The 15577-nt window shown below is 30.6% G+C and overlaps 2 protein-coding genes across 2 annotated transcripts; both read left to right on the top strand.

Annotated features, from left to right (window-relative positions):
- Positions 1-2678: 2678 nt before the first annotated feature.
- LOC145160239 (protein C2-DOMAIN ABA-RELATED 3-like) lies at positions 2679-4237 on the top strand. Its single transcript, XM_079079364.1, has 3 exons — positions 2679-2946; positions 3563-3655; positions 3759-4237. The coding sequence occupies exons 1-3, from the start codon at positions 2836-2838 to the stop codon at positions 4047-4049; spliced, it is 495 nt and encodes a 164-aa protein (XP_078935490.1). The 5' UTR covers positions 2679-2835; the 3' UTR covers positions 4050-4237.
- Positions 4238-4485: 248 nt separating this feature from the next.
- On the top strand, positions 4486-6749 carry LOC145160238 (putative fructokinase-6, chloroplastic). The gene is made up of 6 exons (XM_079079363.1): positions 4486-4966; positions 5212-5423; positions 5511-5723; positions 5815-6012; positions 6115-6252; positions 6342-6749. The coding sequence occupies exons 1-6, from the start codon at positions 4774-4776 to the stop codon at positions 6591-6593; spliced, it is 1206 nt and encodes a 401-aa protein (XP_078935489.1). The 5' UTR covers positions 4486-4773; the 3' UTR covers positions 6594-6749.
- Positions 6750-15577: the final 8828 nt, after the last annotated feature.

The raw sequence follows: 15577 nt of genomic DNA, 5'->3' as shown, positions 1-15577 counted from the left end.
CATTCTAATGGATAAATTTGGAAACTTTATCCATTATGGAGTTATTAGGAACCATAAAAATGTGATCTTGGTCCTTCTATTCCTTCCATGCATGATTTGGTGGTCTTTTGTTGAAGTTAGAGATTTAGGGCTTTGGTTTGGCCATGCAAAGTCATAAAGTCGGGAACTTTATGACTTAGGACGTCCCATAAGAATAAGATCTAGAAGTAATGCATGCTATCTTAAGGCATTAAGAGGTTTGGAATGTTTTTTTTAGGAATCAACATCGTAAGTTGGGCGTACCATGTTGGTACGTTGGGCGTACGCACCTGAATGGCTTTTGGGCCATTTTTGGGCCTTGAGTCATTTTGGGTTTAGGCCTTGCTTTGTTGGGCCAAGTATAAGAGGGGTAAAATAGTGTTTTACCCATTATTATGACGAGATATGAATTGGACCTTGGATTATGGGAAATTACCTTAATTATTGATTAGGAATAATTTGGTTGTGTTTAGTGTGAGGAGCCCGGTAGCAGCAGCACGTGTGTTTCGGTTATCTTGGATTGATATGAGTCTCTTCACTGTACCCGTAGGTCGAAGGCACCAATGTCGGCCCACTAGGATCTGTTATATGTTAGTTGTCTTTGTGACTCTTGCATGGTATGTTGGGCAAGCCCCATTGTATGACGGGATAGGCTCATTGTATGACGGGCTAGGCCTATTTGTATGTTGGGCTGGGCTCATGGATTAGGAAGGGCTAGGCCCAATGTATGTTATGTAGGATGCTAGCTGTCTCTGTGACTCTTGCATTGTATTTTGGGGCTATGCCTATTGGTTAAGAAGGGCTAGCCCCATTATTGTGGGTTGGGCCCAATGTGAGGACTAGGCCCAAGTATATGTATGGTATGTGGTATTTTGGGGAACTCACTAAGCTTTGTGCTTACGATTTATGCTTATGGTTTCAGGTACTTCCGATTCGAAAGGGAAGGGACCAATGTGACTGCACAACATCCCCCAGATTTTATTCCGCATTGATAATTTTTACTTTGATGTTTAAATGTTATTTTTATCTTGAATGGTTTTGAGAACAATTTGTCATATAAACTGTTGTTTTAAAAATGGAAATTTTACCTTGGATTTTCGGGATGTTACAGATCCTAACACTCTAACCCACAAGAACATGAAGATTTAGGGACAACACATAAGATCTAGCAACATAACATGATAAAAATCGAGTCTTAGACACTTACAAAGGTCCAGAAGATTGCTAACACCAAGGATGAGGACTAGCTTGCTGAGTCTTAGCTCACTCCTTATTATTTCTTCCTTCCAAGGCTTCAAGAACACCAACAAATGCTCAAAATGAGAGGGGGGGGGGGGGATTTAGTGTTTCATAGGTCTGATGGAGGCTGAGGGTGAGCAAACCCTAGCCCCTCATTCCTTTAAATAAGGAGCAAAACCCGGGAAATATGATTTCTCACTTCCCAACTGCCACGTTGTGGCGGCTTAAATGAAACACGCGGGCAAATCTTAACTTGCCACGTCGTGTTGCCTCTCCACCACGTCGTGGAGATCCTATAAAATGTCAAAATTTCCAAAAATGTAAAGTACCTCGAGATCCGGATGTTACATTATTTTAATGGGGAGAGACTATACATTATGTTTTTTCTTATTTCTACACGGTACAATCGAAAAGAAATCAATGTATTGTCGTTTTCATTCTTTTAATAAAGGTTAATATTATAAATCGTTTTATATATTATGTGTTTTTGAATTAAATCCCAATTTTATTTTATTTTATTTTCTAAAAAAACCTTCTATTTTTATTTTAATTTTTGATTTGGCCCTTTTTTTTGCAGTTTTTTCCTAAAAAATTGTCAAAATTGAGGGTTTCTCTATGGAAAAAAAAAGTTAAGGGGTTCTTCACAAAAAATATTAAAAAGTTGATGATTTTTTCAGAAAAAAATAAAAAATTTTAATATATATTTTTTAATATTTGGGACCGGTATAATTTAAAAAAAAATGTTTGTGAATAGAGAATTATTAAAGTGTATAAAATAGTTTTGTAAATATTTAAAAATGTTTTCTAAAAGAAATTGAATAAAATGCGGTTTTATCATTTGTTGCTATTTAAATTCTAAATCCATTCACAAAAGTATAACCCAAGCAGAAATATTAAAAATAATAGAATTGAAATCAATTTTAGTTTTGCCAACCAAACATATGATTAAAATTGAATTCTTATGAATTTCAAAACCTTTGAACAATTGAACTTCAGTTTTTTTAAGAAATTCCAAATCTTTTTAAAACAATCTACGAAGCCCTTCAGTTTAAGAGGCAACTTTTTGGGACACAATGGTAAATTAAGTAAATCCACACAAAAAAAAGGTCAATTACTTTAATATTCAATAATCGTGGGGTTATTTTTTACAGATATTGTGATAACTTTAGTGTTAGCCAACTTTGCAATTTAATCTTTTAAGCTGTGTCTATTAAACCTGAAAACAATAAAAAAATAAAAAAAATCACCACATTCAAACAACTAATTAACACGTAACTTCAAACAAAAGGCTTCTAGTCCAACGGTACCAGATGTTGTCCTCATGTTTAAGGAGTATTCAAAAAAAAACATAACTTCAAACAATGTAAAAACACATCTAAAATAATTTCTCATTAAAGTCGCTTTTATTACAAGTGATTATCGGAATCTATTACTTTCACTAAAACAAAATAATTGGATCCTTCTTTTTGTTTGGTCTAAAGGACATCTTCCACCATATCTCCCTCCCCAATTCTTCTGATCCTCACAAATCTGCAGGTTAAAACTTTCAGAAATCACTCACACAGACATCGATCTTCAATGGAGTCCTTATTGGGATTATTAAGCATTCATGTACACAAAGGAGTAAACCTTGCATCTCGAGATATCGGGGCCAGTGACCCTTACATCATTTTCAAATTGGGTGATCAGGTAAAGCTTTTGTTCATCTTTACTCTGTCAAACTACTTGTGTTCTTCTTCATCTTTGATACGATCAAATATTATGCTGCTAAGATACGCCCTCCCACCACCACCACCACCACCTATGTGAAATTCTTGAATACATCGGTGGCGGTGGTTGCAGTTTCTGTGTATTCATTACTCTGTCTCCGGTGGCTGTTGATTGAGTAAAGGGGTGCTTTTCATTTTAATATGATTTTGTTTCTCTCTTTTTAGATATTTATATCAGGATACAGGCATTATAAACAGAATATCTAATTCTCTTTTTCTTTTACTATTTTACTTGTCTTTCTAATTCTAAGTTAGAGATTTTTTTAATAAGAAAAGTATTATTGCAAATAAAAGAAGTAAGAAGATTATTGCAAATAAAAGAACTAAGAAGATTTTTTCAATCGGGAAGGGAGATATCACAGTTTTTTTTAATCTATTGATAAATAATACGATAAAAGTATTATTGCAAATAAAAGAACTAAGAAGATATATATTTTATATCTAAAATTAAATAAATAAATAATATTTTTAAAGGTGATTTTATATTTATCTATTAGATTTTAAATAATTGAAATTTATCATATATTTATATGCAGAAAGTGAAAACTAAAGTGGTGAAGAATAATAACAATCCTGTGTGGGATGAAGTTTTAACTCTTGCCATGTTTGAACCTCTCCCGATCAAAATGGTAATTTTCTTAGTTTTATAGTTTTATATTCATTTCTCAGATTTCAGTTTCTTTTATAGCTTTTCTATATTGATCATATGTTTTGATGAATTTAATATTATAGGAAGTCTATGATAAAGATACATTTTCACAAGATGATGAGTTGGGGCATGCAGAATTTGATATTAACCCGTTCCTCGAAGCATTAAAAATGCATTTTGATGATCTTCCAAACGAGACAATCATTGCAACTGTAAAACCAGCCAGGAACAACTGCATAGCTGAAGAGAGTCACATAAAATGGACAAACGGAAAAGTTATCCAAAAATTGGTTCTCCGATTACAAAATGTCGTATCAGGTGAAATTGAGATTCAACTAGAATGGGCTAATGTTCCTGGTTCTAGAGGTCTCTGATAACTTCATTTGAACATGTATTATAGATACGTATTCGTCTAATAAAAACATGTATTAGTATATTCATTAACTTTGCGTGTTACATGTATCTTATATTTTGGTTCGGATATAATTTCATAAACCGGTTGTAATGAGTATATGTTTAGAAATCAAGTTAAATAATGAAATAAATTAATCCTATTCCTTTTTCTTTTTCTTGTTAATTTCGCCATATGATCTGCATAATATTTGGCTATGACATTGTATTTATGTGTATTATTTCTAATAACTTATAAGAAAAAAAATGTATGGATGATGATAGTTTTATTCCATTTATCATGTTTTATAAAATCTTTTTTAAAACATAAATAAATAAATAATGGTTCTTGAATACAAAAAAAGCAAAGAATTTAAATAATGAAGGGACGTTAAATTGCCGTTAAGACCGAAGGCCGTTGGTTTGGAGTTTGGACACACTTGACTTGACACTACTACTACTATCCTCCTCCCTACCTTGGCATTCTCCGCATCTCTTGGCCTCATAAGAACTAGGGTTTCTGTTTTTTTCTTGAATTTTATACGATTATTTCAATGCGAATGTAACTCCAATAACCAGATTCCATTCGATATTCTTATTCCTTACTACCAAGCTGTTTTTAATTTGTAACGAAACTTGATTAGTTGCTGAGAATTGGGATCTCTGGTAATTTGTTTGATCCACAATCATCGATCAACTCTGTGATTTATGGCTTTAGTTCAGTCCTCTGCTCTCTGCTTTAGTGCTATTCCTTCAAATTTTCGACCGTCTTCTTGGTCGAATCGGTTGTCGAGTTCATTAGATTCGAGATCGTGTAGTACTGTGAAAGCCTCCGGCTTAACTTCAACGCCATCGACTCCTCCATCCTTCCGGTTTTCTTCTTCATCTTGCTCACAACCAGGTACTGCTGATCACTTGATCTTTCCTTTAGCCATGCTATTTGCTAATTACACTACTAAGCCAATTTCCTTCTTCATATTATTGAATCTGCTATGATATCCGATGTATAAATTAAACATAACACTGATCTCTATGTTGAAAGGAATAAACAAGAGAGAGTAGAGTTTTTTACGCTTTACATCATCCTTTCTAACTCAGTTCATTTCCATGCTTTAATTGGTAACTTTTTGCCTAATTTCCTTTCAGGAAAAGTGTCTGCAAGTGCTCAGGGATCACCTGAAACCGATGAATCCTCACTTGTGGTCTGCTTTGGGGAAATGCTGATAGATTTCGTCCCTACAATAAATGGGCTGGCATTGGCTGAAGCCCCTGCCTTTAAAAAAGCACCTGGTGGTGCACCTGCAAATGTTGCTGTAGGTATTGCTCGCCTTGGTGGTTCATCTGCTTTCATTGGAAAGGTAATCCACCATATTCATTTCAATCTTCATCAAGTTATAAATGAAAGTGTTTATCTTGACTAATTTCATATATTATCTGGTTTTCAGGTTGGAGAAGATGAGTTTGGTTACATGCTTGCTGATATTCTAAAAGAAAACAATGTAAACAATGAAGGAATGCGGTTTGATCCTGGTGCTCGAACTGCTTTGGCTTTTGTGACACTAAAGAAAAATGGTGAACGTGAATTCATGTTTTACAGAAACCCTAGTGCTGATATGCTTTTACAAGAATCTGAACTTGATCTTGATTTAATAAAAAAGGTATTCAAATACACCATACATTAATCTCCTTGCATACACTCGACTAAAACCAAACTTCAAATGCTCAACATATACTTCATGACTCTTTCAGGCAAAAATATTTCATTATGGATCCATAAGTTTGATTACAGAACCATGCAAATCGGCTCATATTGCTGCAACAAAAGTTGCAAAGGATGCTGGTGTTCTTTTGTCTTATGACCCCAATCTTAGGCTTCCTTTATGGCCATCTGCAGAGAGTGCAAGAGAAGGAATCTTGAGCATTTGGGATACTGCTGATATCATCAAGGTAAAAACTTTAAACTTAAAACTGAAAAGTAAATTCATTTTCTTTTTCTTGGACGCTTTTACCCTTTTGTGTAATGGTATTGATGAATTTGTTGATGATTAGATAAGTGAAGAGGAGATTGGTTTTTTGACAAATGGAGAAGATCCATATGATGACAATGTTGTACGAAAATTATACCATAAAAACCTCAAGTTGCTACTTGTGACAGAAGGACCAGATGGATGCAGATATTACACCAAGGTAATAACTTTTCATTCTTCTTTTGTGTAATCATGTTATAAAGATTAAAGCTATTTAACTAATTGTGATTTTGATTAAATTTTTTATAGGAGTTTAGTGGGAGAGTGAAGGGTATGAAGGTGGATCCTGTGGACACAACAGGTGCAGGGGATGCTTTTGTGGCTGGAGTTTTATCAAAACTTGCTGAAGATTTGTCAGTGTTGCAAGATGAGAAGAGGCTAAGAGAGGCTTTGAGTTTTGCAAATGCTTGTGGTGCAATTACTGTGACAGAGAGAGGGGCAATTCCGGCATTACCCACTAGAGAAGCTGTTATGGATGCTTTGCTCAAGGCTGTTGCGTAACTTTGCTTGCTAATTGAGGTTGTATATTAGTTGCTTTTAAAAAGCAAAGCACCTTCTATTTTTTCAAAAAGGCCATTGTTATGTAGCAAACTAAGTAATTTTTAATAAAATGTATGACGTGTCTAAATTAATAAAATTTATACTTGGCAACAACAATGGAGAAAAAAGCTACCTCAAAGTCGTCACTATAAGTATTTGTTGCTAGCTCTTGATTTGGATCACTACATGTTCCATAAATTTTAAATCTCCTTAATGTTTCATGCCCTCCTTCTCATATTTAAGTGTCAAACATTCAAATGAGGGAAATAAGAGAATTTAGAGCTTAAGAGATATGCAATTTCAACATTTTGCAAGAGTAGGCCCTTATTTCCCATTTTTTGCAATTTAACCCCTTGGTGGAATTTTTATCGACAAACTAAGTCCCTTTTGTTTCAAGTGTTCCCAAAATCCAATATTTTTACAGATGAAATCCCAATCTCATTCAAAAGGGTCAAGTCAAATTACATATCTCAGTTTCTATGCTCAGACTCAAACCTTTTCTTCACTTTATTAAAACTTAAATTATAATCCTTCAAATAAACATGTTTAACTAATTACAAGTATTTAATTTATATTTAAAAAAATCTACATGCTAAGATTTACACTTAAAGGTTAAATCCTCTGGCCCCAAATTGCGGGTGTTACAAATCTCATCTACCACTTGTAATGCATAAGTCATCATGTCCTCGAAACCATATTGAACCAGCTAAATTATTTGGCTCCTTGACCTATCTTGAGTTTCACTACCAGCTTGTGAACTCAAACCACCTTCACTATTTCAGACTTCGAAACCACGATATTGTTCGGTATGCTTAATGACCCCAATTTGGTCACTATTTTTATGTCACGCGCATCATATGATCCATGCCAATTTCATTTCGTCCAAGTTTCCTCCCCAACGAAAATTACCCTAAGCACTTTCGAGAACCTCCAAAATTGCCAATAGTATATGAAAACAAAAAATAAGTAAACCCCCAAGACTTCTCAAAACTACTTTGAGAAGAGGTGGGGTGCCTCCCATAGAAAAAAATTTGTACTTTCCACCTCGAAAGCTTACGATTAATTTTTTGAAGAATTGGAAGTTATGTCAAATTTTTTGTCGTAGAATTCCCAAATAGTTAAAATGAAGGATATCCACCTTACAACCCAAAATACTCACAAAATCGTTACTTTCCTCCGTAGAGATGCTAACGTGAAACTGCCTACTTTTTGTTAGATTTATGCATAGGTGCGAAACCAAATAAAAAAGGTGCAAAATATGAACAATGATACATTGAATTTTAACAACCAAACTCCATCATTAAGAGCATCATGGACATAAAATAGACTAGACAACTCCATCCCCTTCTAACGCACCATGTTAAGACCTTCCATCACAACTAAGAAAAAAGGGGAAAGTGGATCACCTCGACAAGGCCTCATTCAAGAGGTAAAATGGAAGCCATTGATACATCTTTTCCATCTTGTGCCAAAACTTATACCTTCCATAGTATTAATTAGATATTTTCAAGTACCTATACCACGTGTCTTTCCGAAATCAAATTTAAAAAGCATCAACCGCTCTTTTTTTTTCTTTGCCCAAGAAAAAACCTTGTTAACGATCATCAAACTATATATGAAGAATGGTATGTTTTATTATTGACAAACGTTATACATATACTTGACATTTTGTCTTGGCATGACATGCCATGTTCGTTTTGTTTAGTCTTATTCTTTCTCAAGTAGCATGTTAATGATGTAAATCACAATGTAGAGACAAAAATTTGAAGTTTGAGTATTATATATATATATATATATATATATATATATATATATATATATATAGAGTGTTATGTTCCACTATAACATTTTTCGATGAGAACATTACACGTTTTTTTGTTATTCAAATACAAATTAACCACCTAACTTCCCCCGCCATTTTATGTCATTCTCTCTCCTCTCATACGGACCTAAATCGACAGTACCGGACCACCACCGGAAACCGTCGGGAACCACCAGCCGTCAGACGTCTGACCACCTCTGAATTGCCGGACCTCCGGTGTAACAACCTTATCGCCACCGTATCGTTGTTGGATCAACAGACTTCCGCCTTTTAAATCGTTCTAAATCTGCAACACCACCTCTCATAATCAAAATCCATCTTCATCTACCTCTCATCTTCTGGAACCATCACCAGATCTTGGTACATCGGCTACTGTCATCGGATCTTGTTTCCCCTTTCCTGTTCTAACCTTCTACAGCCACAAGAGGAAAATCGTTTTTCGAATTTTAACTCAAACGCTCCCCCATCTGTTTTACGAACACTCACTAAATCACTTATCCTCATTTAGTGAAGAAAAGTTTGAAGTCTAACGCAGGGAACTAACAACAATGTTCATCTGGAAGTATGTTTCGTATTTCTTTTCATTCAATTAGAAACATACTTCCTAGATCCAGATCTGTAGAGCACAAAAGGACTTCAAACCCTAAGCTATCTCGATTCAGCAGTCTAACTCTACCTAGGGTTTTCATCGGCGATAGGTACGTCGGAGGTGTGAATGAGGTCAGGAAGCTGCAAGAGGCCGACGAGGTAAAGAATTTGTGGAGCGTTGAGTCTGCAACTTCGTTATTTTCTGCTTCACAGCGTCGTATTGTTGCTACAACATGGACCAGAGTTTCCAGCTTCAAGATTCGCTGGAGGAGGGAGTAACCGGAGAGGAAAGTGTCGCCAGAAGAGAAAGAAGCAATCGGTGTTGGATGTGTGTTGGTTTTCATGAAGAGGTTAGATTAACTCTCTATTTTGACTTTTCAAAGACTATGCTTTGGCTGATAAGAAGATTATCTAAAAATATAAACTGGTTGGATAAATTAAAGACTAAATCTGAGTATAATGTTCATAACGCAAACTCCATTCTTCTTTTGTACTAATATAATGTATTAAAATTAAAAGTTTTGATGTGAATGACCATTCATGACCAGTTTAATCTCATGAATAGTGACGTTTGTCGGTTCCCACTCCTCAGTCCTACCACATCTACATAATATTATAAAAGACAATTTGAAATCAACGAGATTTTTTACTTTTACGAATGAAAGTCTTGAGTTTCTTACATTTCTTTTTTATTCCTTTATAAAAGGTTTTGATCCTTTTAATTTCATTACTTTATTATTATTATTATTATTATTATTATTATTATTATTATTATTATATGTCCACTTTCAAGATACAAATATTAATAAATATACGTTTATAAATGAATGTTAGTTTTTGAAAGATGATTCTATTTGTTTTTGGTTTTTTATTTATTTAATTTTGGTTTATATAATTTAGACACATTAATATAAAAATGATTAGGTGTTTAGTTTAGGGTAATTTATATATTTGATTCCTAACTATTATTTTTAACTTGGAGGATCTATATTTTATGTTTTTGTTAAGTTTTCGATCTTACTATACATAGAAAGACTCTTTTTTCCTTATTTTTGTTGATTAAATTGTCATTATATATTTTTTATTATTTATTTAAACAATAAAATAAATTAAAATGAATCTCAACACAAAATTCACCCTTACCCCACTCATTCATTTTAAACTTATTATTTATCAAAATAAATCATATATATATATATATATATATATATATATATATATATAATCATACATGATTAAATACACAAGAAAAAAAAATATTGAATCGAAATGAAAAAACAAATCTTGTAAACATAAATCATATGTGTTAAATAAATATAATCAAATGTGATTAAATATACATAAATAATTATTGAATAGAGAACGCGAAAACGAATATTGTCTAGATAAATCATATGTGATTAAATACGTATAATCACATTTGATTAAATAAATGAAAACAGTTATAGAATCTAGAACGTGAAAACGAACATTGTCCACATAAATCATATGTAATTAAATATATGTGATTAAATACATATAATCACATGTGATTAAATGCACGATAACGACTTTTGAACCAAAGAACATGAAAATAAATCTTGTCCACATAAATCATATGTGATTAATGCATATAATCACATATGATTAAATACATTAGACTAACTATTAAATCAAAAAAGTGAAAGTGTGTATTGTCAATATAAATCATATATGACTAGATATATATAATCACATGTGATTATCTGTATCTAATCATATATGATTTATGTGAAGGACATTCATTTTTACGTTCTCGATTCAATAGCTGTTCTTTGTCCACATTAATCATATGTTATTAAATACATATAATCACATATGATTATATGTTTCTAGTCGTATATGATTTATGTGAATAATATTCATTTTCGTGTTTCTTAATTCAACACTTGTTCTCGTATATTTAATCATATGTTGTTATATGTATCTAATCACATATGCCTTATATGGACGATATTGATTCATTTTTGTTAATATAGCTCATATGTGACTAGATACATATAATAACATGTGGTTAAATACAAGAGAAAACATATTCAATCGAAAAATCGAAAATGAATTTTGTCCATATAAATCGTATTTGATTAGATACATTTAGTCACATGTGATTATATACACGATAACAACTATTGAATCAAGAACGCGAAAACAAATTTTTTCTTAAATCATATTTGATTAGATACATTTAGTCACATGTGATTCTATGATCTAATCACATATGACTTATATGTACAAAATTCATTTTTATGTTTTCGATTCAATAGTTGTTCTTTGTCCACATTAATCATATGTGATTAAATACATAAAATGACATATGGCTAAATACATAATAACAACTAGAGTAAATATATGATAACAACTTTTGAATTTGAATCTTATTCACATAAATCATACATGATTAGATATGTATAATCACATATGATTAAATACACAAGAACAATTATTGAATCAAGAACACGAAAATGAATATTGTCCACAAAAATCATATGTGATTAGATACATATAACCACATATGATTATATACATGATAACAAACATTGAATCAAGAATACGAAAACAAATCTTTATCCATATTTAACATATGTAATTAAATACATCTAATCACATGTAATTATCTGGATCTAATCACATATGATTTACGTGGACACAATTCATTTTCGCTTTGTCGGTTCAATAGTTGTTCTCGTGTATTTTATCACATGTGATTATCTATATAATCGTATGTGATTAAGTGCAGGAGCACAACTATTAAATCGAGAAGGCAAAAATAAATCTTGTCCATGTCAAATCATATGTGAATATATGTATTTAATCACATATGATTTTTGTGGACAATATTCATTTTTGCTTTTTTAATTCCATAATTGGTCTTGTGTATTTAATCACATACGATTTATGTGAATGTATTTAATCAAAAAACAATTTTTTTCTATAGATTATATGTGATTACATACATATATAATCACATATGATTATATACACGGAAACAATTATTGAATCAAGAACACAGAAACAAATATTTTCCATACAAATGATATGAGATTAAATACATATAATCACATATGATTAGATACACGAGACCAACTATTGAATCGAAAATGAGAAATAAATATGTTGATTAAATACATTTAATCACTTGTGATTAAATGTGACAGCTTAAAGTTACTAACTTGTAGATTTAATATAAAATCAACCAAAAATCATTAGAACGAGATCTTTTTATTTCTGAAAAGATAAAAGAGGGAACTTTACCAATATTATTTTATCGAAATTTAAGAATGGGCTGAAAGGTAAGAAAACAGATCCCAAAAGAGCACTACAATCAAAGATAAAATAAGAAAATATATACATAAGTTTTATAAGAGTAATACAACAAACCACAAGCTAAATAATGTTATAATTATTGTGTAGGTTCTCGGAAAGGAAACGATCCATCTTGATCATGCTAGCTGATTTTCAAGTTCAAGGAGGCGAGTTACAGTAACTCTCCTATTATGTGTACGTAATCACATATGATTGCATGTATCCAATCATATATGATTTAATTCGTTTTCGCATTTTCAATTCAACAAATTTTCTCATGTATTTAATCACATATATTACATGTATTCAATCCCATGTGATTTATATTGACAAGATTCGTTTTCGCGTTCTTAATTTAATAATTGTTCTTTTTCCACATTAAGCATATGTGATTAAATACATATAATCACATGTGATTATATATATGAGAATAATTGTTGAATCAATCACTTGAAAAGAAATCTTTTTCACACACATCATATGTGATTAGATATATATAATCAAATGTGATTAAATATAAGCGAACAACTAATGAACCGACAACGCGAAAATGCATTTTGTTTACATAAATCATATATGATTAAAACATAGAATCACATGTGATTATATATGTCTAATCACATGTGATTTATGTGGATAAAATACATTTTTGTTATTCTTATGTATTTAATCATATATAATTATAGGTATCTAATCACATATGATTTATTTAGACAAAAATCAATCTTATCCATATAAATCATATGTGATTAGATTCATATAATCACACATGATTAGATATATTTAATCATATATGATTAATTTGGATAAAGATTTTTTTTCGTGTTCTTGGTTCAATATTTGTTATCGTGTATATAATCACATGTGCTTGTATGTATATAATCACATATGATTTTTACAGACAATATTCGTTTTTCCAAATAAAATCATATGTGATTAGAAATATATAATCACATCCGATTAAATGTATTTAATCGCATATGATTAAAGTGGAAAAAAACAATTATTGAATCGAGAACGTGGAAATGAATATTAGCCACACACATCATATGTGATTAGATATATATAATCACATGTGATTAAATATAAGAGAACAACTAATGAATCGACAACGCGAAAATGCATTTTGTTTACATAAATCATATATGATTAAAACATAGAATCACGTGTGATTATATGAATCTAATCACATATGATTTATGTGGACACAATTCATTTTTGCTTTGTCGATTCAATAGATGTTCTCATTTATTTTATCACATGTGTTTATATGTATAATCGTATGTGATTAAGTACATGAGCATAACTATTGAATCGAGAAGGAAAAAACGAATCTTGTCCACCTCAAATCATATGTGATTATATACATATAATCACATGTGATTATATGTATCCAATCACTTATGATTTATGTGGACAAGATTCGTTATCATGTTGTCCATTCAATTATTGTTTTTTCTCAACTTTAATAATATGTGATTAAATATATCTAATCACATGTGATTATATGTATCTAATCACATATGATTTATATGGACAAAAAAGAATATTGTCCATATAAATCATATGTGATTAGATACATATAATCACATGTGATTTTATACACGAGAACAAATATTGAATCATATGTGATTAAATACATATAATCATATATTAATAAATACATTAGAAAATTTATTGAATAGAAAATACAAAAACAAATATTGTCCATATAAATCATTTGTGATTAGATACATATAATCACATATAATTCATTTGTGATTAGATACATATAAAATTAATTATTCAGTTAAAACTGCAAAAATAAATATTGTCTATATAAATCATATCTGATTAAATACATATAATCACATGTGATTATATGTATCCAATCATATATGATTTATATGGTTGAGATTCATTGTCACATTCTCGATTCAATAATTGTTCTTTGTCCACTGTAATCACATGTGATTAAATACATATAATCATATGTGATTATATGTATCTAGTCACCTATGATTTATACGGATAAAAAATAATGATGTCTATATAAATCATATGTGATTAGATACATATAATCATATATGATTATATACACGAGAACAACTATTGAATCGAGAACACAAAGATAAATATTGTCCGCATATATCATATGTGATTAAATGCATATAATCACATATGATTATGTGTATCTAATCACATACGATTTATCTAGACAAGATTCATTTTCACGTTCTCGATTCAATAATTGTTTTTTTCCACTTTAATTATACGTGATTAAATACATTTAATCGGATGTGATTATATGCTTCTAATCACATATGATTTTATTTGGAAAAAATGAATCTTGTCTATATAAATCATATGTGATTAGCTATATATACAATCACATATGATTATATACACGATAACAAATATTGAATCAAGAACGCGAAAACAAATCTTTATCCACATTAATCATATGTGATTAAATACATCAAATCACATGTGAGTATATGAATCTAATCACATATGATTTATGTATCTAATCACGTATGATTAAATATAATTAAATACTTATAATCGTATGATTAAATACTTATAATCATATGTGATTATATGTATCTAATCACATATGATTAAAGTTGAGAAAAAAATAATTATTGAATCGAGAGTTCGATAATGACATATGCGATTAAATATATCTAATCACATTTAATCACATGTGATTATATGTATCTAATCACATATGATTTATGTGGAAAAGATTCATTTTCACGTTCTCAATTCAATAATTATTTTTTGTCCATTTTATTCGTATTTGATTAAATACATTTAATCACTTGTGATTAAATACACGAGAACAACTATTGAATCAACAACGCGAAAACGAATCATGTCCACATAAATCACATGTGATTAAATACATATAATCACATGTGACTAAATACACATGTGATTATATGTATCTAATCACGTATGATTTATGTAGACATGATTTATTTTTGTATTCATGATTCAATAGTTGTTCTTTTACAACGTTAACCATATGTGAATATTGTACATATAAATCATATGTGATTAAATACATTTTATCACATGTGATTATATGTATCTAATCACATATGATTTATGAGGACATTGTTCGTTTTTGCTTTCTCGATTCATAGTTATTCTCATTATTTAATCACAAGTGATTGGATTATATGTATTTAATCAAATATAATCATATGTGATTAAATACATATAATCA

Source organism: Lactuca virosa, chromosome 2 (assembly GCF_052849685.1).
Source record: "Lactuca virosa cultivar CGN04683 chromosome 2, Lactuca_virosa_CGN04683_v6, whole genome shotgun sequence".
Taxonomy (NCBI): Eukaryota; Viridiplantae; Streptophyta; class Magnoliopsida; order Asterales; family Asteraceae; genus Lactuca; species Lactuca virosa.
This window is presented reverse-complemented; position numbering and strand designations above follow the sequence as displayed.